The sequence below is a fragment of the Carcharodon carcharias genome, chromosome 7, assembly GCF_017639515.1.
Source record: "Carcharodon carcharias isolate sCarCar2 chromosome 7, sCarCar2.pri, whole genome shotgun sequence".
Taxonomy (NCBI): domain Eukaryota; kingdom Metazoa; phylum Chordata; class Chondrichthyes; order Lamniformes; family Lamnidae; genus Carcharodon; species Carcharodon carcharias.
The window spans coordinates 138811991-138839165 of NC_054473.1; the positions used below are offsets into that span (position 1 = coordinate 138811991).

The window sequence follows — 27175 nt, forward strand, 5'->3', positions numbered from 1 at the left end:
CACCCAGGGAGGCCATAACAATGGCTAGTGTGGTAAAATAAAAATTCACATTAATGGAAGTGGGCATTCTTCAAGGGTGGGGTAAAGGAATACTGTTGCAAAATGGTATGGGGTTTAAGCCTTCATCTAATACTTAATTTTTGATAGTGATTATATAACAGAAGCATGTGTCAAAAAGAGTATTTCATTTTACATCTTAAGCACCAAAACATCACATGAAACAGTAATACATTATGGGAAAATAACTCCACTGACCAAAAATGGGCAAATATAATTTCAGAAATGTTTATCTTACCACACTACTATGAACGTGACTGATGGTTTTGACAATTGCGTGAAGCTACTGTGCAAAGGGCTTGTAAAATGAAAAGCCCCACTGCATAAACTACAGCACTCAATTTTAAAGACACAGGCATCCCTAGGATACTTCCTGTGCTGCAATTACCTGATTACCCATGGTATGTATAAGATAGAAAATGAATCACACGTTTTCATTCAATTGTATAAAATTCTGATCAGTGCTTTAAATTGCAGTAATGTCACTGCATCATACAGCTCATTGTACTCTGTCTTTAGATCTTTATCCCCAGTATGACTCTGCAGTGCATCTCACAGCTGCATCCATGTCAAATTTCCACAAGTGATCAAAAATCCGTTGTAGAAAATTCAATTAAAATTTTGCACATTAGACAGAATTTAGAATGAGAGTACACAAGCATACATCATGGGTAGTCAAAGAATAGGTTTAATAAAAATAATTAAACTTCCATTTGCTCTATAGAACTTCATAGAAAGTAATTCAATAAATTACAAATGACTTTTAAGACTCATTGTACTACAGAAAGCCAATTCAGACTACACAGAATACAACCTGCAAGTACTGCAATTGTTCAAAATAAAAACACACTTAATCATCAAGCCTCCAGCAACATAATTAAATACATGGTCAGAGCAGCTACCAAAGTTTGACTTACAATAACTACAAATACACATATTCAATTTACCAACTCATCAGTGATCCTGTTAATGGCAGCATGTATTAGTGTAATTCTTTTGTGTGTTTGCTCGTGTTGACTAACGCGACATTGGTGCATTGCATCAGCCACTGATTGCTACACATTGTTGTCTCCTGTAGTTTTACTTCTGTAGACTTTTTTTTTTAAATATTAAAAAAGCAGGACCAAAGTCATACCATCCAAACACAATTATTGAGAGTCAGTAAAAACAAAGGAAACGGTTATTAAATCTAATCTGGAGGCAAAAGGAGACAATGTGACATTTTACATACATGTTTGAAAGCTGTGGTCTGTCAGATCTCACCATTGTAAGAGTATAATGACAAAAATACTTTAATTAATTACTAGACTTCAGGGAAACAAACTTTTATATACAGTAATGCTTCATTTCAGACAGAAGGAGCAATTCGGTATATAAAGAAACCAGCACATTATAATTTAGTTTAATGCTGCCTGTGTTTAGCACTACAAAATTACTGTAAAAAATATTTAAAGTATTCACTTAGTTTGCATACTTTTTAAAGCTGTGGTATCCTTTTAGGTGGCATCTACAAACTGCGTTTGAAAAATCCAAATACCATCCTACACATATTCCAGTCTTCAAAATATCATTCATTGTTGACTTGAATATTAAAATCAGTACTGTAATTACTTGGAGGTTGCAACTGTTTTCAAAGTGATTCTTGCATCTGTTGGATTAAAAAATGCTCAAAAGCAGTGGATCGAATATATGTTTTTGTCAAAAATGTTAAAACTTGCCCTGTTTAGAATAATGGAATTTTGTTGGGTGTATAACAATGCCAATTTTCTAGCAGAAATACTTGCAACACAACCAAACCTTGTCAAATTTTCGGTGAAATATAATCTGTTAAATTCTGTACACATTAAGGATCAGACTTCAAGCTCATCAAGTAACCCAGAAGAACAAGTTCAAAATTAATTTGTTTCTGTGCTGTTTCATTTGTCCCCCTTTCATGTATTTAAAAAATATTCAGTTTATACCTATACACTGCACAGCAAAATTGGGCATTGTACTTTGTTTTTGGTGGGTATGGAATTGGTCTATGAAAACAAGCAAAAAGTGGGATACAACAGCTTTAAAAAAGTGACTGCATATTAAACCTCTCTTTGTAAACTGTTGTCTCTAAATACATTTCTAACTGTGAAATCAATATAAATTCTCAATACTGCAAATAGCATTAATTGCCTTTGCTTCTAGCGTGTGGGTACTTGTGCATGTAACACTGCTTTGCAATAATTTAACACCAGCTTTTGACGACGATTTTTCCAGTCTAATTACTGACAGCGGAGAGGAATACCTTGTATTAAATTAAAATTACTGTGCATTTACGTTATGTTAGTGTAACAAACAGAAATATACAGTCAATTCACAAGTAAGATAATTCTGCAATGCATCCAGTCAATAGTGCTCTATTCTGTTAGTACCTGATGAGCTTCTTATGTCGGGAGACTTCTGGTTAATTCTCAAATTCAGTACTGAATGCCCAACGTAAAACTGCTGTTCAGCATTGATTGGTATGACGCTGGAAGGTAATAGTTGCTGGGGACCTAAATTTAAATTGGATCAGCACTGTACCCACAGCCCTTTCCAAATAGAGGTTGGCATGGTTCCTATGGAAAGATGATAATGCGTGCCAAACAATATTTCACTGCAGCGGAAACAATTATATTTTCCAATGCAGCGAACTCGCACACTGCTCTGCAGTGATAATAAACACTGAAAACTGTAGAATAAAATGCATCACTCCCTCTTCTAATTGTATACTTTTATTTCATCAATTCCTATAGTGATTTTTGGCAGGAATGCATTGTGTATTTTAATTTACTGAATAGCTCCTTATGTATTCACAAAGAAGAAGCTAGATAATGTAAATCAGATTCAAAGTATCCTTTCTGGACACTATTCCTATTTCTGCTGCCTATGTTGAGACACCAACTAATCATTCCCATGAAATGAATGACCAGGCAGAATATACTGCACATATCAATTTGACTTCCCATGACACCTTGCCCCTTTTAATCACTTGCAGAGAAAGAACACATGCAAGGTGAAAGCACTCACTACAACCAGCTACGTAATGTAATAAATGAGACATCTTGCAAACTGCGAACAAAGCGAATATTATAGAAACTACTTCTGTAAACCTTCTAAACTAGCACAGCTGAGGTAATAAATAAATAGCCAGTTTTATGGCTGATTGGGAAAAAAAAATCTTCCAAATAACTCAGAAGTGTACCTGAATTTTAAAACTGACAGTGCATCACAACACTTTAGCAATAAAATGCAAACTTCCATTTCGACTGTTGCCATGTTGCATTATCAAGATGTATATTCTACAGTTTTAATGACATTCATTAGCTGCCAGGGTTATTGCTGTGTCTCCTGCAGTTTGATCTGAGTACTGAAATGAGTGTCAAGGAGTTTGTGGATTTATATACAGTAAGTTAATATGATATGCATAAAGGTATTCTCATTTTCCCTAGTTCACACCAAATATATTAAATATACGGCTCTCATGGTGCATATTTCTTTTATTAAAATTAATCCCCTAAAAAAATTAACAACTAGCACTGTGATGCTTCAGTATTTGTTACAACTGATAGCACACATGGATTTTGTTAGCCTCCCAAAACAACTTTACATGCAAGGTACCATTAAATACGTTGTACCTTTAAACAGATACTGAAATTCTTTCAGTTAATCACAGATGAGTATTTTTTCCAAATCATCACTGGGCTATTTACAAATGAACCATTTATACTACCAATAAAGCTGTTCCAGTGTAAGATTAAATATATTATTTCAGGTTCAGTCTTCTTCACTGGAATCTGAATCATCTGGTTGAGTTGTGTCTTCACTCGTGGACAACGATGCTGCTTTCTCAGATGCATCGTCTCCACTGTTTTCATGTGAAGAATTCTGTTCTGTTCTCTCGTGATGTTCTGCTGTCTCCTTTGTAGGCTTGGGCATGGTTACATTTGTATTCCTATTAGTCTGTACATCAAAGATATTAGTCTGAGGAAAACCTGGGATAGGTATGTTAAGGCCTGGAGAGAGTAGAATGCCTGGGTAAAGCATACTGGACAACAACAGTGGATTAATAGCCAGAGGACTGCTGGATGTTGCTGAGGCAGAAGCACTTGTGGTTGGCGTAAGCTTCTTAGGAGAAGATGTAGCAGAACTTGACACAGAGATTTCACTACAAACATCCATATTTTGTTTCTCTGTCCTTTCATTTGTCCCATCTGTTGGCTTGAAGGAATCTATAGTGCTATTTCCCTTTCTATCCTTGGGACCAGTCTCTGAAGGTTTATTCAGTAATTCTCCCATACCAAATATATTTGGTAACCCTGCCATACTAGAATGCATCATAGGAAACATTGACGCCAGGGATTTAGCATCTCCTCCTGCAGATGGAATGCCTGCAGGGAATCCCATTAATCCAGCTGTCAGTTGTAAAGATTGTAAATTCTGGAGATTCTGCTGCAAGCTTTGGAGGCTGTTTAAGTCCATCCCAGCTAGAAGGCCATTGGCGACTAAGGGATTAACAGTCATGGCTGCAGCAGCCGCAGCAGCAGCTTTGGTGAGCTCACTTTTTGGGCGTCTGCCTCTTCGACTAACCTCCTCGCGCACAACAGGTCCTGTGAGAATGCGGTCAAACATGTTTTCTGGTAAATACCCCTAGGAAAAATAAATCAGCTGTGTTAAATGTTTTGCCACATTTATATGCAATATATAACAAGCCAAAATGGTAACTTTAAATCACCTTTTTACCTTTCCTCCTATTCTGATTAATATTCTTCCCTGCTCTCTGAAGGCACTGATTCCTTGCGGCACATGGTTCTACAGGTATCAGACACCCTCGTGAACCTGGATCAAATTGCCATTCTTCTTTTATAAAGTCTAAGCCAGTGAGTGCCAGACAATACAACCACCGGAAATGTCATATACCGTGCACATGTTTTCCATCAAGAATTACTAGTTAGAGGTCAGAAGTGAGATCTCACCTCCGTAACTCTAGGAGCACCAAGTTTAAGCCAGATCACTAAATTCATCACTGAACTAGAAACTAAAACTAGGACTATCCAGTTGACAGATAAACTACATTCTACTTGAAGTGGCTGAGGCCCACTAGAACACTTCTTTGAATGCTGTCCAATTTCAATATATAAGTAGGTCAAATGAAGATATCACCAATACATATAGAAGTTAGAATACAGAAGCAGGCTATTTGGTCCAATCTGTTCATCTCAGATTTAATACCCATGCAATCATAGTTCTAATCACATTTACCCACTCTGTTCTCATATTCATTCGGCTATTATCCTACGGCCAACAACCTAATCTAATCTTGAATGTCAATAGTTTCTACCTCAAGAGAGAAGGTGGCATACTGGTAATGTCACTGGACTGCTAATCCAGAGACCCCCCAGGTGAATTGCTTTGGGGACATGGGTTCAAGTCTCACTACGGCAGCTGATGGAATTTAAATTCAATTAGTAAAATACCTGAAATTGAAAGCTAATCTCAGTTATAGTGACCATGAAACTATCACTGATTGTTGTAAAAACCCATCTGGTTCACTAATGCCCCTTAGGGAAGAAAATCTGCCATCCTTACCTGGTCTGGCCTACATGTGACTCCAGACCCTCAGCAATGTGGTTGATTCTTAACTGCTCTCTGAAATGGCCTAGTAAGCTACTCAGTTCAAACGCAATTAGGGATGGGCAACAAATGCTGGCCACATCTCATGAAAGAATAAATAATAAAAAACCCTAACCCAGGAAGTGAAATCCAAAGCTTTACAACGCTGTATCAAGAAGTTTCTCTTGCCCTCCTTTCTAAATTTCTTGTATTAAATATTGTACCTACGGCCCCTCATTCTTGACTCCAGTCTATGTTTCCACCAACCCTGTCCCATCCTTCATAATTTTGAATACTTTTAATTTATTATCCAGACTAATTATCAATTTATCAACACTGTAATGGAAAAAAGATTAAATCTTTCAAATCTTTCTTCATATTTGTGTTTATTCCTGACAGAGAAGTATTGTACTGAATGTGTTGTGACTAAATAAAATATGGCATTAATAAACTTGTAGAGTGGGCATGTAATTGGAAAATTAATTTCAAATATAAACAAGTGTGAGGTGCTGCATTTTGATAGGATGAATTAGGAGGCCACATGCTATTTGGACAATAAAACTGATGGGGGTAAAAGAGCAAAAGTACAGATACATTAATCACTAAAAGAAGCGAAGCAGATTAATTGGGCCATTAAATAAAGCAAACCACTGGAGCTCATTTCTAGAGGGATAGTGTTAAAAAGCAGTGAAATTATGTTACCCTTCTATAGACTACACTTGGGGTCCTGTGCACATTTCATGTTACAAAAATGAGAGAGGCACTGAATAAGGTTCAAAAAAAGATTCACAAGAATGATATGAAAACTAAGAGGATATACTTATGAAAGACTGAACAGGCTGAGGCTCTTGGTTGAGGGGTGACTCACAAGAAGTCTTTAAGATAACAATTTGATAGGATAGATGTAGAGAAAATGTTTCCACTTATGGAGTCCAAAACTCAAGGGCATTAAATTAAATCCAGTAGGAAATTCAGGAGGAACGTCTATACCCAAAAAGCGGTATGAATGTGGAACCTGCTACTTCAAGCAATAGTTGAGGCAAATAGATGCATCCAAAGGGGAAGCTAGATAAACACAAGAAAGGAATAAAGGAATATGCAGATAGGATTAGAGGAAGAGAGATGAGAAGAGGCTTGTGTGGAGCATAAATGCTGGCATGGAGCAGTTGGGTTAAAGAATAATCTAATCGAGGGTTTTTTGGAATGAGACAGGCTTTTGATTCAGTAGATACTCAAGAAATAGTTTCCTCTAATGCAGGAATCGAGAACATTTTACAACAATAGTAAAAAATAATTACATGTATTATTTCAGAAATATTTTCCTCATATGTACACTGCTTTCCTATACCCACTGTTAACCTTATTTTATATTTTACTTTAGTTCCTTCATTATTCTTATAGCCCTCACCAGCCCTCCTCTTCAATTTTCATTGGTTTCTTACTTCTTAATTTTTCCATGGCATCCCAAAACTACTAGGAATTTTAAAAAGTACTTATTCTGTACATTGGCCAACTTTTCTTCTCAAAAAGGAACCTGCTGTTCCTCTGTGCTCCTACATTCATTTCTCATTCTACCCTACCTCAACTAGTGCACTCAACTATCTAACATCTGCCTCAGTCCAATCTGGTTTCGTAGTTTTGTACTAACTTTACCCTTTCTAGTTGAATCTTAAATCTCATCATATTACAAGGTTTGATCTATCTTAGTCATCATAACCAGATCCAGCAATGCCTCGTGATTTTAGGAATCTATTTTCTTCCCCACAACCCCTCTCCACACCCCCCCCACCCCCAATTTACACACACTCTTTCTAATTGATAAGTGGATGATAAGAATTTCCCAGAACAATAATTTAGTTATTCCCACTCAAGAGCAGCATATGGGATGCTCTACCTGAAAAAGGTGGTGGAAGCTGATTCCATAAATAATTTCAGAAAAGGGAGTTGAACAGATAGCTGAGGATGAAGAACTTCACAGGGCTAAGCAAACAGCGGGGGTGTGGGAATCAGCACAGAGCTCTTTCAAAGAGCCAGCAATGGCACAATGCACTAATAATAGTCTCCTCTTGTGTTGTAAATTTGTACGATTCAGCTCTCTAATACGATGCATATTTTCCTCCCCAGAGCAGACGTATATAATCCACCTCTAATAATGTTGGAAACCCTTATGGTAAAATAATTGCTTCCAGTAAGCCAGTTTATTTCCTGTATTGTGCATTGCAATAAGTGCATTTTAACCCGTTTGTATTAAAAATCTTCCTCCTGATTCTTTTTATCTAAGGTAACTTCAGATCTTTCCCTGTTTATATCTAATCCAATAGATTTTATTGCTCTGCTCCATGTCCCCCTCAATTGTTTTCTACATGAATATTGCCCTAATATGTTTCTCCCTTTGTGATTAGTTGGGAGTGTGACCATTTTTCTTTATCCAACTTCTACTTCCTAGTTGTTAAAAATTGTCCTATAAAGAACAAGTCATTGAAATCAGTGCTATGGGTATTAGCCAGCAAACAAAATGTGACTAGGGTAGAATTTGAACTATTATTAACAGGGTAAAAAAGACCTGCAAATCAATATAACACATAAAGCAAGCACACAGCCTTTCACACAATATTGAGAATTAGATCAGAGAACTGTCATAACCTCCTTGGTACCACACACTGTGGTTTCCCTCATTTGGATGTGAAGAATGAATGAACTAGGAAGAATATTTTACTTTCATCATCTGAATCAAAATCTGAGCAAACAAAAGCTCAAATTACAAAACAAATATGTTTAAACAGCATTCGCACTTCATGCTACAGTGCTGTGTAATTTCTAGTCAGCACTGTTCAAAGTCAATGTCTTAATTATGTTTCAATTTCACAGATCAGATTAACTAATTATTGGAGGTCACAGTCCATCTCTGGCATCTAAACTGTGAATCAAATTGATTAATTATATAAAGACTAGACCTTGTAGAACAGTGATTTGGTTTGCCATTATTAATTCAGATTTACATATTATAAAGCTTAAATAATATAATTTATGATCTTGATTTCTAGCAATTGTATGATCCCCAACTCAGTGAATCTCCAACATACATTGTGGATCTAAAATAGCAGATTTATGGTTCAATTTGAATAGCTTTGAACATTAGAATTACTGAATGAGATGACTGGATTCTCCAAGCCAAACTATCAGGTTGAGTTATTGAAAGATAGCTATTAATTACCTAGCAGTCTAAGCTTACACTTCTGGACAGACTTAATTCCTCTGGTCCCATGTGGGACAACGGGCAGCAAGACTCCACCATTGGTCCCGATCCATCACAATCTAATTAGTTACACTTCTACAACTTCAAAAAAGGTACAAATTACAGCAGTCAAGCTTCAATACGAAACCTTTTAAAATTTCATTTCATTACTTACCGACTGCTTTACTACATTTGCCCATTCTGGCGCAATTCCAAAATCTGGATTTTCCAGCAGCCACCTCTCCAGGTCTTTGATTGGAGGAGCTAGTGAACCACCCACCTAAATTTAAAAAAAATGCTTCCAATTTACAGAACTCCTTTCAACATTTCAGCTTATTTCTCCCTGAATTCTGTGTATTGAGCTTTAAAATATCAATATTGTAAAAATAAATATAGTCAGTATCCACAACATATTGACATACAATGGATAGAATGACTGTGCTTTATGAAAGGCAAGCCTTCTGCAGATACTGGAAATATAGAAAAGATGCTAGGAACAGGGCTGCATCAGTGGAGAGAGAAATAGAGCAACATTTCTGCGACCATTCATTAGAACTCAAAAATATGACTGATCTTCTGCCTCAACTCCACTCTCCTGCTCACTCCCCACATCCTTTTGATTCCCTGAGACCCCAAAAAATCTGTCTATCTCAGCCTTAAATATAATCAATGATGGAGCACCCAGAACCCTCTGGGGTGGAGAATTCCAAAGATTCAGATGCAAAGTGCTTGCCTGCAGCCGTATTTCCTGCATAGAGGAGACTTTTGTTGAACGTGCATTGTGAAGGCATGCATTAATAAATGGCAGATTTGCTGTGTCCTCTCAAATCCCAGCTCAATTCCTCCTAAGTTTCCTGTGCTATCATCGACAGCCAACATCAATTTTTTGAGCATTAACCATACCCTTTGTTACAGGACAGAATGGATAAATACATTTTAAAAATATTTTCCTGAAAGCAGTGATCATGATTAATAATCAGGCAAGCAGATATGGCAGTAGACATTTATTGTAATTAAGGGCTTGTGCCAAAAGAATCTAGAATGGGAGAAAATTGAAAAGTTAATGTTTGTTGGATGATTTCTTTATCTCTGTGAATTGGTAAATGCACAAAGAATGATAATTTTGAACTGCTCATTTCCAGACACCACTAATTGCACTGAACAGTAATGACAGTACAACGTATGTGTTAGACACATGACTGAGTCTAATTACCTTAATGGTATTAGTGCCTTGCACATCTAGCCGACTATTTTATTGGTTTTTAGAGCAAAATTATTGGGCAGGAAAAAGATCCGTGCAGTTGTGGCTGTGAGACAAATTAAATGTTAGTAATCTGTATTTTGAGGCTTCGTGCAATAAGCTTCATGGGAGAGAAATCTTATGGGAGATGGTTAGAATGTGCTCCAGAATGGTACTGTTTAAAACTCAAGTCACATGCTATGTGGCAGTTTTCGGTTATATTCTTCAGCCTGTAACTTTCTTTAGTAGGGCACCTAAAGGTGTTTGCTCTTAGTTAAACTTGCTCTTACACTAATGTTTTTAAATTTTTGGTTTATTCATTCATGGGATGCTAGCATCGCTGGCTAGGCCAGCATTTGTTGCCCATCCCTAAATGCCCTCAAGGAGGTGAGTCCATGTGTTGTAGGAATACCCACAGTGCTGTTAGGAAGGGAGTTCCAGGATTTTGACCCAACGACAGTGAAGGAACAGCAATATAGTTCTAAGTCAGGATGATGAGTGACTTGGAGGGGAACTTGGAGGTGGTGGTGTTCCCACGTGTCTGCTGCCCTTGTCCTTCCAGGAGGTAGAAGTTGTAGGTTTGGAAGGAGCTGTTGAAGGAGACTTGGTGAGTTGCTGCAGTGCATCTTGTAGATGGTACACACTGCTGCTACTGTGCATCGGTGGTGGAGGGAGTGAACGTTTGTGGATGTGGTGCCAATCAAGCAGGTTCTCTGTTCTGGATGGTGTCCAGCTTCTTGATTATTGGAGCGCATTCATCCAGGCAAGGGAAGTGTATTCCATTACACTCCTAACTTGTGCCTTGTAGATGCTCGACAGGTTTTGGGGAGTCAAGGAGTTACTTGCCGCAGAATGCCCAGCCTCTGACCTGCACTTGTAACCACAGTATTTATATGGCTGGTCCTGTTCAATTTCTGGTCGATGGTAACCCCGAGGATGTTGTTAGTGGGGAATTCAGCGATAGTAATGCTATTGAATATCAAGGGAAGAGAGTTAGATTCTCCGTTGGAGATGGTCATTGCCTGGCACTTGTGTGGTGCAAATGTTACTTTCCCCTCATCAGCCCAAGCCTGAATATTGCCTAGGTCTTGCTGCATATGGATACAGGCTGCTCCAGTATCTGAGAAGTCGTGAATGGTGCTGAACATTATGCAATCTTCCCTGAACATCCCCACTTCTGATCTTATGATGGCAGCAAGGTCATTGATGGAGCAGCTGAAGGTGGTTGGACCTAGGACGCTACCCTGAGGAACTCCTGCAATGATGTCCTGGGGCTGAGATGATTGACTTCCAACAACCACAACCAACTTCCTTCTAACTAGGTATGACTCCACCAATGGAGAATTTTCCCCAATTCCCATTGACTCCAGTTTTGCTAGGGCTCCTTGAAACCACACTTGGTCAAAGGTGGTCTTGATGTCACGGGCAGTCACTCTCACCTCACTTCTAAAATTCAGCTTTTTGTCTATGCTTGGACCAAGGTCGCAATGAGGTCAGGAGCTGAATGGCCCTGGCAGAACACAAACTGAGCACCAGTGAGCATATTATTGCTGTGCAAGTGCCACTTGATAGCACTGTTGACAATACCTTCCATCACTTTGTTGATGATCGAGAGTAGACTAATGGGTAGTAACTGACCGGGTTGGACTTATCCTGCTTTGTGTGTACAGGACATACCTTGATAATTTTGCACATCGCCAGGTAGATGCCAGTGTTGTAGCTGTATTGGAACAGCTTGGCTAGGGGCACGGCAAGTTCTGGAGCAGAAGTCATCAGTACTATTGCCAGAATATTGGCAGGCCCCATAGCCTTTGCAGTATCCAGTGTCTTCAGCTGTTTTTTGATATCATGTGGAGTGAATCAAATTGGCTGAAGATTGGCATCCATGATGCTGGGGACCTCAGGAGGAGGCCAAGATGAATCAGCCACTCGGCACTTCTGGCTGAAGATTGCTGCAAATGCTTCAGCAATGTCTTTTGCACTGATGTGCTGGGCTCCCCCATCATTGAGGATGGGAATATTTGTGGAGCCTCCTCCTCCTCCTGTTAGTTGTTTAATTGCCCACCATCATTCACTACTAGATGTGGCAGGACTGCGGAGCTTAGATCTGATCTGTCGGCTGTGGGATCACATGGCTCTGCTGATTTTGCTGTATGGCATGCAAGTAGTCCTGTGTTGTAACTTCACCAGATTGAAAGCTCATTTTTAAGTATGCCTGGGGCTGCCCCGGCATGCCCTCCTGCACTCTTCATTGAAATGTTTTGCTTGGCAAGTTGCTGAAAGTACAAGCTGAGTGCGACTGAGTTTCTGGGACATGAGTGATGAGGGAACGTAATGTGTATTGCCTTAAGCAATCAGATTGAAGAACTGTGCAACTAACAGTGCAAGGACAAATAGTGAAGTTTAATTAGAATGGTGAATTCAATGCCAAATCAGGTACAGAAAGAGAGAGAGAAAAAAACAAAAGAGACTGACAGTAAAAGTTAAAAAAAAAATTACGATCTCCAACAATTAAAATCTAAAGGAATGAGAGAGTCCAAAATGGGTAATTTTCAGAGCTAGAGGGGTTGACTGGCAGTGGTTAACACTTATGACAATGTTAAAAGGATACTTAGGCTGAAGTGGACAAGATTTAACTTTCTGTGGCGAGTTTAGTTCTTTTCTACTGTGCAAGTACAACACCTTTACACAGTTCAATAGCAAGGCAGACAACCTTGCCTTTTCTCTAAGTTAACATTGGAGCAGCACATCTCAAACAGCAACCCAGAAGGAAAAAAGGAGTAAAACTTGGGAATGACGGGCATTGGTCTGAACTCAATAACATGCACTGCAAGAACTCAGCAAAGCTCCACTGACAGCACCTTCCAAACTCACAACCTCTACCACCTAGAACGCCAAGGGCAGCAGATGCATGGGAACATCACTAGCTGCAAGTTCCCATCCAAGCTATTCACCATCCTGACTTAGAAATATATCGCTGTTCCTTCACTGTCATCGGGTCAAAATCCTGGAACTTCATCCCAAGCAGCACTGTGTCTATATTTACACATGGACTGCAGCAGTTCAAGGCTGCAGCTCACCACCACCTTCTCAAGCGAAATTAAGGATGGGCAATAAATACTAGCCTAGCCAGAGATGCCTACATTCTGTGAAAAAATATAACTCCATTGTTTTTTAATTCTAAGGTATAAAAGACCAGTTTGGACTAGTACCAGTCATTTCCCAAGTTTTACTAGTTTTTCCTTCTGGGAGCTATTGGATTTCTCTGTGCTATGCCCTGTAAAGACATATCATATCACTAACCTTCAAGATACAAACTTTATTTAATGTGGACCCCCTGAAATTGGCCAGATTTAAAAGAATAAAAGCCAATGTGCTGCAAAGACGGCCGTCGCTTGTGTATTTAAAAACCGCCTTACTGCCTAGCAGAGACAAAGGGGCAGATCCCAGGTGAAAAGATTTTAACCCATATACTGAGACCCTCAAGGACATTCCCAGATTGAATGGGTCTTTTTTGAAACAAAGAAGCTGATCATCTTAAAACCACACCCCCCCAAGAATGTGTCTTTAAACAATAAGTCTGGATGTGGCTATTCAACCCCCAAGACGACCACCACCATATTTGAGTGACCGCCATTGTGAGGAGTCACAAGGTAAGACAGCCATGTTTGTCCCCTTTGTAATCTTTAAAATGCTGACTGCAGAAAGTAAGAGGCAGCAGCAGAAGGGCAGTAACACCTATGCCGTAAAAACCGGAGATTGTAACATCATGAAATCTCCAAGCCTGTTCCTTTTCGGGTCCACCGATACAGCAAATTAACCTCCTGGTAATGAGACTACATGCAACTAATTTTGTGACCTGCAGAAGGTCCATCCCTTCAAGAGAATCCTGAAACAACTTTGGCATACAACTTTGACTGTTGAATTCACCTAAACTACCATTCAAGACTGAAAACATCATCCTCATCAGGCCTGCAACATGTGTTTTTCAGACCAAGTGAATTATGAACTATTCTTTTGCTTATAACCTGTAAAAGTGCACTATTCCCTTCAACTGTACTTTAGTCAAGTGTGTTTACGTGTGTGACTGAGAGAGTTGAGTGCCATAGCACTAGATTTCAGGGTGTGTGTAAATAAACAATCCTCTTTATTTAAACCCATGAAAAGCTTGCTGCTGGTTACTCAAATTGTCCACACACTTGGGGTTAAAAACACACATTTTCCTCTCAAAAACTTACTGATTATGGACAGTTGGGAAAAGAACAGGGATTTCAGAAGTGCTCTCTCACCCTGTCCATAACATGTGTTTAATTGTACATCTGTTGCTCATCTGAACTTGCTATAGCACATGTAGAAATAACAGACTCGATGGGCCAAAGGGCCTCTTCTGCACTGTGATTCTGTGAACAGTGTATGCCATTAGCTTTGCTGTTATTTGACAGTAAATTCTAGCCTATTGTTTCCAAGTTATTCTAACGCTTTCAATCAGTACCACTAGCTTGTGTGTGTGTAGGGAAAGGAGAAAAGTTTTTCACGCTAATGGTGACAACGAGACAGACAGACTTATTCACAAGGAAAATGTCTTGTAGTTACACCTTCACAAAACGGTTCTCTCATTTATAATACAAAAGTCACCTTTTTGGCATTTCTTCTATTTATAACAGGCACACGTTCTTCTCCAGTCAGACTTTTGACATCTATTTTGTTAGGGTTTCTGCACCGATGTCTTTTTTGCTTTGGCCGATCACCCAAAATCTCAGGTTTAACAATTTTCTAAAATAAATGGCAAAGGTTTTAAAATTATAAAGATACTACTGTAATAACATGAGTCAAGGGTCTGAAAAGAAACATTGAATAAAGGCTGAGAAATAATACATATTAGTTTATAATAATCACAAACAAACCGATTATAATAGCTAAAACATGACATACCCACTCTTCCCCACCCCCATCGCAATGTATAATGTAGAAGCAAATTAATTTAATGCAAAATCTCCAAGTATAAATATTTTGCATTAGTGCATTAATAAACAGAATTTTAAAAAGTATAAATCCTTTCAGCCACACGAAATAACAGCTCAAACACATTCAACAAAGGCTGTTTCAACTTCTAATAATCACAGTGGGCTAAACCTTCCCAACTGCACTGTTTCTGGGCTGCACAGCTTTGTTCAGTTCTGGACAGGTACCCTACAATCATAAATGCTTACTGGAACACGCGATGACACATCTGCCACATAGTCTGGGTGGTCCTTGAGCCACTCCTCTAAATCTTTTCTTTTTGGAGCATCATCCCCTGTGAGTCTTGCGCCATTTTTCACGTTAATAACCGAAACATGACTTTCAACATCAAGTTGTCCTTGAGATAGACTGAAAGCTGTTTGTTTGTTGGTTAACTCAACATTAACCTATAAATAGAAACAGCTGTAGTAAGTCTGCAGACATTTCCAATATTTTCTACAGCACTGTTTACAAAACAATTACTCGAATACTTTACAGATTGAACTTCACTGTAGTTTCTTGATGGAGTTTCTTTGAGTATTACCATTGTACAATTTCAAAATTTGTCAGTTACACCAAACTGGGGGCTGTGGATGCAGAAGACTCAGCCAAAATGCAGGATAATGTTAATAATTTTGCAGAATGGGCATGTAATTGGCAAATACATTTCGTTATATGAGAGGTCGTTTATTTTGATACGCTTTAGAAAACAAGGATACAAAAATTTGGCAAGACCTGAAAGCTCCCACGTGGATCAGGATCTCCAGTTAACTCACGCCCCTTTCCTCTGATGCATGCAGCATGCAAACTTTGTGCTGCATCTTATTTAAATAATTTCTGGGTGCAGCTGCATGCCTGGGCAAGGGATGTAAAAATCGCAAGAGACCAGTACTGAAGTTAGTCTGCACCGCTTAAAAAGCAAGAGGCTTGAATTGGCTGCAGATAAGTGCATCAGCCAGAAGAACAGTGAATTGTGACAAAAAGATTTTCCAAGACTTCCCAGCTCTTGAAGCATTTGTTGAGGTGAAAAGAAGGGCTGTTGTCACCTATTAGCAGTGGAGGGGGCCAGGAGGCCCTTGAGATAAATTCTCGGAGGCAGTGGGAGCAGATGGCTGCGACAGTCACTGACACTGAGGACCTAGGTGCAGTCCCACAAGTCGTACAATGACTTCATGAGGTCAACGTATGAAACTTCAAATGCCATACCCTACCAACTGCACTACTAGCCTCACATACTGCCCAAGTCACCTCACCTCCAACTCATCTACTAATAACCTCCATCATTCATGACTCAAACCTAACATTGATGCCTCACTTTCATCACAGCTTGCTCACATTGCCAGCTATTCAACCATAACACTCATTACCAAGCAAATAGCATCAGACTCACGGACACATTTTCCTCTCCCTTGCAGGACAAGATGACACACATTCAGAGGAAATAGGAGCTAACTGGTTACGCCCACGAGGAGACAACGGGTGCCATCATTAGAGCAGCCATGATTGAGGCCATGGTCAGCGGTGGGACTGAAACCTCTGAAGACAAGGCATACTCATAATTCCATCTCATTTCCTACTTCTTAATCATCAACAATCTCTTCCGATTTACAAGCTGATGGTGGAAGCAAGAGGTGCATGCTTACCCTATCTTTCCTGCCTCACTACAACTCTATCCCTGTGAGATTCTCTTTTCAGACGCTCAAGAATTGAAAACTGCGTGGAAGAGATGGTGTTGGAAGAGCAGGAAGATCGTCTTGAGGGAGAAATAGCATCACTTGGTCTCACAGTTGTAGTCACCTGCTCAGGTCCTGCCTTTGCATGTGATTTAGAGGATAGCATAAAGGCAGGGTCACATGGTGAGCAATGTTCCCACTAAGGCATGCAGCAGCCTGCAAGGTACCACAAAAGACTTGTTCGGTGATGAATAATGCGAATGCACAGCTCTGCAAAACAAATTTAAAGGGATCATGCAGAGGTATCTAAATTTTAAAGGGAACATATTGGTGAGACACGAGGCACATATGGCCTGCAGCCAGAGCACAGGACACAGGTAATACAAGTGCCAGCTCACTGGAGGGCGAGGTTGTACATGAGTTCTGCTGCAGAGTACTCAGATTTGACTTCCGAAAAAGGCTGATAAACAAGCACACTGAAATGCTTGGTGCGTCGGCAGCCTGCCAAAAAACCTCCAGTCACTGTCAGGAGCATGGAGTAGTCCAGGATCAACTTGGCACAGGACGTTGCAGAGGGCTTGGAATCCATCCTTTCCCATGTGGAAGTAGTGAACAACTCAATTAGCACTTCTGCAGACCCAATCATGATGCCTGATGGCCAACATCTTAGTCCCATTGCAGCACAAACAGAAGTCATCCAAGATCTGAGTACTGCAGTGAGAACTCAAGCTGAAGTCATGCAAGATCATCTTGCTGCCACTTTGGCTCACGCTGCTGCAATCATAGCTGTGGACACCAGTGTGCAAAGGGTTTGTGTGCAGGGTGTCACAGCGGTCCAGCAATCTGTTCTCCAACAGTGCTGAGTTTGCTGAAGCGCTACCCTTTAGGGATGTCAATAGCTCCGTAAAGCACATACCTGTTGTCCTCTCAGGATAATAGCATTCGTTTTCTCACCCCTGCCATTCAGCCAGAGCCCTTGCTGTTGCCTGACAGCTAGCCAGCCCATTTCTGTGCTGCAAACACTTTATAACACTTGGAAGTAAGGAAGCTCTTCCAGGGTATATTTATTCATTGCCTTGAGTGTTAAGTTTTTTGCTGTCTTTCGAGCAAATATTTGATGGTCTATTAAAAGTTTAGACCAGTTAATATTCCAGCCTCAAACAAGAAAATGGCTTTGTATGTAACATTTAATGAGCTGAAGTCAAAATATCCTCAGCTGACATTAAAAAAAATTGAGCTACTTCAACTGGCATAAACAGGATTCCCTCAAAGTGATTGTGGTCCTAGTCTTTTGCTCAGTTTCATTTTGGTGGATGTGATCAAAATTTAATCTCTTTCCTGATCATTTCAAATTACAGAGTGGTTAATTTTCTAACTAAAGGCAGCAGCAACGCCAACATTGCCGGAAAGGATACAATTGGATAGCAAAATAAAATTAACAGCTGTCGAGACTGAATGAGCAAGGTTTCCACCCACCTCCACATACTAATGTAATAAATTGTCTCCAGTTATAAACTTTCAGCTCCCCGGCTTATTTATTCCACCCTTCAAATACTGCAACAATTAGCAAGCTTCTTGTCTTATTAAAACGTTTTTCAACTTTTGCCAGAAAATACAGGTCAAACAAATCATCCTGTTATGGTTTACGTGACCGAGGAAATACGTCACCACATCAATGCTTTGGTTGAGGAATTAAAACCTCCTTGCAAGAGTGCCAACAAGAATTCTGCCTTCCCAACCCACAAAGTGTTGTCCTAGTGCTTGGATGCACAATAAGTTTTAGATAAACTTTAAAAAAAGTGTTGACTTCAGCCCAAGATGGCCCACACACAACTTGACTCATTGCAATGACTTCTTCAACCCTGATTTCCACTGCTCTCCACACTGCACTGTCCCACTGTCACAGGCAGTTCTTAAATCTTGTGATTAAGAAAATTATGACCAACACATATACAATGTTGTCACTTTTTTCCTAATAGCTTGGGGTAGACACCATCAGGTCCTAAATATATGTCAATCTTATTTTCTCTGTTACTTTTCTTTCTGAAACATTAAATTCCTCCCCTTGATTTATTTTCAGAAGCTCTTGACCCACTGCGTTATCCTCTTCCACTACAGTGAAAAGCGATTCAAAATACTCATTTATAACTAGTCTGCCATTTCCTTATTATCCATATCCACATACACAAAACATGTAACAGCTGCATAATTATAAATACATATTCCTTGGAACTCAATAAAAAAAATACCCAGGAAAAAACACTGCGTGAGTGTTAAATAGTCACCTGAATCTTAGAGTTTCTGTGAACCAGAAAAGGTGGCTTACTCAAGGCAACAAGTCAAAACATCCTAGAAAAAATTCCACACAGCAAGTAAACAAAAACAACTTTTACTCTGGCAGTCACTTAATTTGGGGCACAAATAACCAGCATTTGACCACTGGTTCCTCATTGTTACACTGCTAACTCTGACACACTCACCCTGCGAGCACAATTACAGACTCTCAAACGAGTCTAGGATCCTGGTTCCTGGCCATGAAAAAAAATGTTGGATTTAGCAGTAAATCTGGAAAGCTGTTTTTGCCCCGCTCCTTTTGAAAGTACAATCCCATGTTGGGATATGACTCTAATCATGTTTGCACATTTTGAGCAGAGGTCGCTGGATAGCAATTCACAATGGGAACCCTTGAATACAGAATATTCTGCTGCCCCAAAGCACGATACTCAACAGCTTGTTATTTCCTTCTATATTTCAGGTTTACTGACACCAGCTGTGTCAGTTCAGTTGGTATCAGCTCATTCAACACAGACTAGGGATTAAATTTGTGACCTCCTTGGTCTCTCTGTGTTGGTCACTCATCAGGAGGTAAAAGTACCACTGAGCCAGCAAGGAAACACTTCAGTGGTTCTGATGTGGTGCATTGAATGCTTTGGTTTTGGGCAGCAGAATATACTACAAGAGCAAAAGTAACTAAAGAGGATCTAACCTGCTCAGCAAAGCATGATGCATGTCAAAATGAGAGCAAACATCAAATACAGCAATCAGGTAGAAGTTTGGTACCAAGAAACTGGCTGAAGAAAAGCCAAACCAACAAGGCAATATAAATAAATGAGGTTAAGCAACAAAAACTAAGTTTTACACTTATTCATTCATTCTACAGTGAATACACATTATAGACTTTACCCTTACAACTTGGTGATAACAATACTACAAATATACATGTAAACATACCGGTTGTATTGATTTGCTCCTGTTCATAAAGAGGATGTCTATTCCTTCCACATTCTTTTTCCTTCCTCTTCTCTTTTTAACAATTGGTTGGCCATCCAATAGGATCCCATTTGTACAGTGTCTTGATACCTGTTGTGAAGTACCTGCTAATGCTGATTTAGGATCAGAGATCACTGTGGAGGCGTTGCCAGGTAAATTGGCATTGAATAATACTGAGGATGACAAAGAGTTGGAGCTCCCAGCACCCAGTAAAGATTTGGAGAGGTCCACAGCCAACTCCTGGCTGCTGTCAGAAGCAGAATATAAATCATGCAGCCGTGCCATGTATTGCTGCTGATCTGAAGTTCCTTCTTCAGCCTCAAGTGCTCTCTTCTGACTGAGCCTTTGCTTCTGAAAAGTTAACTTCAATCCACCTTCCTATTGAAACAAATGCTAATATTAAAAAAAAATCCATCAAAAGGTGTCAAATCTACCTTTTCTGCTGAAGCCTTATTAGCTAAAATTTGGCGTTTGGAGAACAAACATCAATCGTATTTTAGCTCAAAGATAAGCACAATCACTCAAGTTTACAATGTATATAAATATATCCATCAAAAATTTAGGCACAAATGCATTAAAAAAATCAAAAGGAGAATTATATTCTGTAGCATGTTTAAAAATCCCAGCTGTAACTAGTAATCAATATAGGTGGAGTAAAAATTTGTGTCAATTAATCCATTTTTGAGATTCACAGAATTAGTTTTTCTTTTATAATGTTGTCCTTTGTCACAATCTGGTACCTCAACCTAGTGCCCATTCTTCATGCCTGAGTTTAGACAGAGTGCACAATTGGTTATCCTATCAAAAATAAGTGATAATGAGATGAATTAATATATCAAGAATTATGACAACTATTGCATAATTGAGGGGTCATTTTGTTTTCTAATTGAGACAATTTTAATGTGCCCTTTTCAGAATTTAAAAAAAATTCTCTTTTAGGTTTCACATGTCATGCACCAGCTCAGTGTGGATAGAAAGGACTCTGCCAATGAAGCTCTATAAGTGACCCAAAATCGGTGTGAGGCTTGCCCAGGCTGACTCTTGCTCCAACCAGATGAGGAAGTATTTCTATCTTTGACTGCTTGACTGATACAGAGGACACACCTTGTGGATAATAACTTATGTCGTGTGGTTTCACCATGTGCACACCTATTCCATGCCACAGCATCTTAAATAGATAAGTCCAATGAAAAGAGTTGCCAATCCTCTAAGAATTAAAGGTTAATCTCCTGGATACTAATATGAGCAATCCAGAAGAAAAAATCATATGGGATTAAAAATATAGCAGATGGGAACAAAAGCCGACTGACAGTTAAGAATCACCTATTCAGGTAACAAAGAGTCTGCTCGTTTTGCAACTGATATGAGAAGGCAGCATATTGCAAGCATGGAGGTAGTGCATAAGCAATGGAGACAGTGGGGCATTCAGAGGTAGGAGATCATGTAATGAAGTCTTCTTTATTATATCCAAGGTTGGCAACCCTACTCATGGTGCAAGGCTGAAAACTGATTTACTGCAAATTATTCAGTTCATCACCTGATGTTAACAGACAATTGCAAAGTTTAAAAATCTGATGAATCAAAGTAGCTTAAATTTTCCCCAAACTTAATAAACCAAGTTTGAGAAGCTTGAAATTATTTACAATGCAATATGGTTACGTTATGCCCATTTTCAAAGCAACCACAAAGGCTGAGAAGTATAGTCTTTTTTCTTTTTAAAAAAAACCTAGATTGGTGAAAAAAAATTTGTTACTGAAGTAAAAAATTATTGCTTAAGAATAGTGCCTCTCAATTTCTATGTCAAAATTTCATGACTTCCATCATTCCCGGGGACAGAAATTTGGTTGTTTTGTGGAAATCCAATAAAGAGTTTTAAAATTGGAGAGCCTCAAAAATCTTCTCAGACTCACTTACTTGTTCTGCAGGTGCTGTAATGTTAAAATAATTACCAATGTGGCTACATACTACAAATGTTAATAAATATAGGAGTACCTGCTGTCACTTGAAGCTGCCAGCTCAGCACTTAGTGTCAGATATCCCAATATTTACTGACAATTTTGACACAGGGCAAAAAGCTGATCATGCTGATTTATTTTTAAAAAATAGAAAACAAAAGCAGGCTATTCGACTTAAAAAGCAGAGAATTAAAAAGAGAAAAAAAAGCTCTTTCTGCATTTACTAGAACACATGCTGTGCCATCAACCTTCAATCACAACCAGATAAGTTGTTTTGTATTAAATAAGGATCCACAGGTTCAAAGGCCTACAAACAGCGAGAAACCACAAAATGCAAAGCATTAGGTAAGCACTGTTGCTAGGAAAGCCTTCAGAATTGCAAAGGGGTAAAGCAGAAATAAAGATTTCAAAATGCTGCGCATTACAAATACAGCTCACATCTAAATAAATGTACTTTAAAATTAACAATGGTTATAAAGCACAAAGGAGTAATGTATATAAAGTGTGCGAAGGAAGTAGTTCAGAGTGAAAACGCTGCTGGCAGCCAGATGCGCCGTAGCATGCTGCACACTGCAAAGATCTGCAATTAGAATCAGATCTAACAGTAATAAAAATGAACATACGTCATTGATTTTCACTGTAAACTCCTTTTCTCGCACATGCTTCTTCACCTTTGTGAACTGCGACAAAAGAGAATTATCTTCTTTAACACCCTGGCTTCCTGATGTTATAATAGTGGAATCACTGAAATTTCCCATGGCTGAAGGGCTATCGAGCAGTTTTGTTGTGTAAGATGAGGTCACAGCATTGTAATCGTAACTTCTTCTTGATGGAATCCAATTTCCTTTCAACACTGCATGGCATATGCTATCAATTCTGTTGATCATTACGCGGTCCTACGTTAAAAAAAAAATACCTTTAGAAATTTCTTGTGAACTAATTTCAATGTTCTGAAATAATTTTTTCCTGTAAAACGTTTAATCCTTCAAATTAGAAACTAAAACATATGAAATTTATAGTATTGCACTCTGCCTAAGCCGATAGTAACTTAGATTGTCCAAAATGAAGCTATCAATTTCAGTTCATACCTTTGGCCAGCAGGAGGCAGCAAACCTATGTCTTTCTTGGAGGAAGTGACTATCAGGCTTTCCACTATCTGGTAGAAAGCTGTCCTGTGTCTCATCATGTGTAATACTGAGAGATGCTACACTATCTTCATCATAGGTCTTCAAGTGCTGTGGTGCTGTGCCTTTAAAGAAATGCAATTGATTTTGCATTAAAATAGTATTTCAATACAGCCCTAATGGTTACAAATTGCAATTTTTAATTCACGTTCACAGAGAGCAAATCAACTATGCAAACAAAGCAGAGGATATGAGACTCAACTGTGGTTAATAATATTTATACTCAAATTAACCTGCCCTTCATTCCATCCAAGGGAATGATATCCAAGCTCTGATAATTCAGCACAGATAGGGATTCAATCCTGTTTTTCTCAGCTCTAAGGTGCCAAATGTTGCTGCTACAGCATATTACATTGTCTGCATCATATTGTATTTTGCTGCTCTGTGCTATATATGCCCAGAGGAACTGATCTGTATATGCTGGTGTAATGTGCCAGATGTGGTACAGAAGAAAATCTGGTTTGCAAGTTCAGCTAGATGTATATATGCTTTTGTGTGAGGGCGATGGTGATCTTGTGGGTGGCAGTTGTGAAATGTCCTATTCTGACACAATTGCTTTGTTAAGACTGGGAGTGTGCCAGTAGCAATGTTACACCACTGGTATCTTAAGTCATTGCTAAGTGGCACCTGACACAAGATAATAATTGTTTTCTAGAATAATGTATTGCTATTTAGAATACATATAGCAATTTTTATTATCAAAATGAAAACCATCCCTGGCTACACAGGAGACAAACATATTAGTAATTTTTTGCATGCATTAGACCTACATTCAATGCCTAAATATACCTATCAGCAAGAATCTCAGGCATTGACTATGTTTTTGTTTGAAATAATGACTACAAAAAAAACTATGAGACACTGTACCATGTACATATTCACATTGCTCATATTATCCACATGCCTGAAATGCTATTGGAATTTTAGCTAGTAGAATGCATGGCGTCCATTATTTGGTGAAATGCTAGTTAAAATTACTTCAGCTCAAAACTTCACCACGTCTATACATTATTTCTGAAAAACAACTGAAATCTCTCTATTCTGATAGCAGCTATTTGCTGCATTTTCAAAGACACTACTTCGTTTATGTAAACCCAACAAATGTTTGGCTGAGGAAGGAATTTCGGTAAGAGGCACTTACAACCTGCAGTGGTCTGTTTATCATCGCTGTCACTATCATCAGAAGAGGATGACGAGGAAGACGAGGACGACGACGATGACGAGGAGGATGAGGAGGAAGAGGAAGAGGATGACGAGGATGAGGAGGACGATGAAGATTGTGATGAGGATGATGACGACGATGATGATGAAGGTGATGATGAAGAAGAATTGTCTGAATCAGAGTCTGAATCGGAGCTAGAATCAGAACATTCTCTGTTTGCTTTTCGTTTGTTGAGTACAGAGTTTGGTGTAAGGGGTTGAGTTCTCGCTGCAACCATACATCCATCTGGATCTGGGTCCAATTTAATGCCAGTCTTCTTGTCTAATCTATTCTGCAATTGAAAACCACCCACAGCACTCCAATGTTCTGATTTCACTTTACTCTTAATCTCAGTGTGCGTTGCATCTTCGTCATCAGATGAACGTGGCTCCTTTTTTACAACTGCTGTCCTTTCACACTTTACAGTTTCAGTCTCGGACTGACTTTTCCTATCTTGCAGCTTAGATGGTAAATGGAGAGGTGAGGATGAAGATGGATACTGATGGTGCAAGAGTGGCGTGGAACTCCTGGATTGTGTAACTTTGTTCTGGCTGTAGTTTCTTTGAGCCATCATGAAGGAAAGCTCCGAATCACAGAAAATGTGATAATCAGTCTTGCTGACACCATGCTTGGCTGCTCCAGTAAGCAATTCCTTGTCATGCTTCCCACTCTCCCACCACTCCGGCAGGTCTGGGCCTGGTTGGCACAACTTTAACCGCTCGTCAAGTTGCGGATGGCGAAGAACTTGCTCTCGCACTTTCCGGAGCAGCTCAATCCGATAAAGTGTCCTGGAAGCACGTTCTTCTGTAATAGGTTGTATGAAAATGGGTGGATCGAGAAGCTCTAGAGTGAAAAAAAAAGATTTTCTGCATGTTAATCTTGAACTTTGAACTCTAATAGTTAATACCAAGCATTACCAAATTCCAGGCAATGCAACAATTTGAGTTTATGCTATAAGTTTTGGATTGTGCACTTCAAAGTTCCTAAATACCATTCCAGTTCCTACATAATTCTGATACATATGATCCCAATGATCTACAGTACTGCTCTACTGCCAGTATTGAGGACAGTTTTGGGATTACACTGCCTAACTGGGAGTTGCAACAGTAGTTCGTATATACAATAGAATTTTCACCACTTACATAATTAATAGATTCAAACTTTTAATCAAGGACTGAGCTTTGAGTGCTGTCCTATGGACTGAATGCACTACAAATATTGAACAGTTTCATAATCAGTGACATTTAATTCTGTTTAGCACTTCAAAATTATGCATATTGGACAAATTGGTGAGCCACACCTCAATCAAACATGTAATTAACATTGATGCAGATAAAGAGAACATAGGAACTACACTTCAATTAATAACCACAGTTTCAAGTGAATATATTTAGTTGAACAAAAATACTTACAAATACTCTGTGCCCTTGTTTTTTTTCCTTATTTATTTTGTGCTACCTAGATTTAGTAATTCAAAATAAAGACAGCTGATAAAGCATGGTTTTGCATGGCCTGAGGCTGAAGGCAGCATGTACTGTGCAATAACCTGTTGTCTCTTTGCAGGTCTAGAAGTCTTTTCTTATTGTTGCTACTGTGCATTTTTTGCTATCCTATTGCAACAACACAAACCTTTAATAATCACCAAACCATGATTTAGCATGTTCTACAATTGGAGGATCAAAATAACAGCGATGATGCATGATCAGCAGTTGTTTCCTCAAATCACTCATGGATAAAGCTAGCTCCAAATGGCATGGATTTATGAGAAAGAGAGGGAGGAAGAATTCACACCATTGGCATTGTTGCTTGCACAAATCTATCATAATATAGAATCCCGATTTACATTTGTGCAGGTTATTCTCATTCCGATCAAAACTAAAATTTTCCAAATCTCTGCAGCTCCCTCACCCAACGTTAAGAGCACTTGTTCACCAAACTCCTATCAAACAACAAAGCTTAATCAGGACCAACTGCGTAATTACTCGTCATTGAGATTGCTACAATATGCCATGATCATATGATAAAAAATAACTCAAAAGTGACATTTACTAACATATATTAATATAGGTATGAGGTAACTCAGTTATCTGTACCTTCTTTCTCTTTGGGTGGTAGGCGGCAAACTCTTCGACACATGGCAATGAAAGCGTATAGATACTTCTGCAGACTCTCATCTGTCTTCTTATTCAGCCTGGCAATAGCTCGGAATTTGGTCCAGTCAAATTTTTGCTTGTCTGGATCATAAACAACACCAAAAGTAGACACAACTCTGTAAAAATCAGCTTCTTCTCGCCTGGTCCACCTAATGGAAAAACGATAGATTAGCTGCTCTGATATGATGTGGCCTCAGCACCTATTTTAATTAAGTTACTTTTCACCAGTGAAGTAATTGTCTCTATGATATCATTTTGTACCAAATCAAAAATATAACATTGTAAGTCTTTTAGTTTACTAAAGGGATAACTCAAATCATATAAACTGCCAATCTTAAGAGTTAATTGATTATATAGAATGCTACAATACAAATGTACTCCATTTTATATTATATGGTCTGACGATGGTTGCCTTGCATGAACTAAGACCACAGACGCTGGCTGTCCAGGGAAATAAATAGCTCTACCTCTCAGAATGCCGAGTGCCCTAGGATATCTGAAGGATCTTCTTTGGGCAGGATTTTCACTAGTGAAGATGGATGGTGAAAAGACTTGAGGGTCTGTTATTTTATTGCCAATTC

General features: G+C 38.9%; 1 protein-coding gene across 9 annotated transcripts in view; it reads right to left on the reverse strand.

Annotated features, from left to right (window-relative positions):
• Positions 1–727: 727 nt before the first annotated feature.
• The window catches only part of chd9 (chromodomain helicase DNA binding protein 9), a 286738-nt gene continuing 260290 nt past the window's right edge, over positions 728–27175 (reverse strand). For 3 of the 9 annotated variants that reach the window (XM_041192748.1, XM_041192750.1, XM_041192747.1), the window contains 9 exons: positions 26535–26743; positions 24382–25284; positions 23145–23305; positions 22680–22952; positions 20063–20479; positions 15368–15565; positions 14793–14930; positions 9093–9197; positions 728–4719 (listed from right to left, as the gene is read on the reverse strand). In XM_041192748.1, coding sequence (XP_041048682.1) covers positions 3847–4719; positions 9093–9197; positions 14793–14930; positions 15368–15565; positions 20063–20479; positions 22680–22952; positions 23145–23305; positions 24382–25284; positions 26535–26743 — 3277 coding nt within the window. In that variant the 3' untranslated portion in view covers positions 728–3846. The remainder of the gene's footprint in view (positions 4720–9092; positions 9198–14792; positions 14931–15367; positions 15566–20062; positions 20480–22679; positions 22953–23144; positions 23306–24381; positions 25285–26534; positions 26744–27175) is intronic. The other 6 variants (XM_041192751.1, XM_041192749.1, XM_041192753.1 and 3 more) reach the window with 4 other exon arrangements.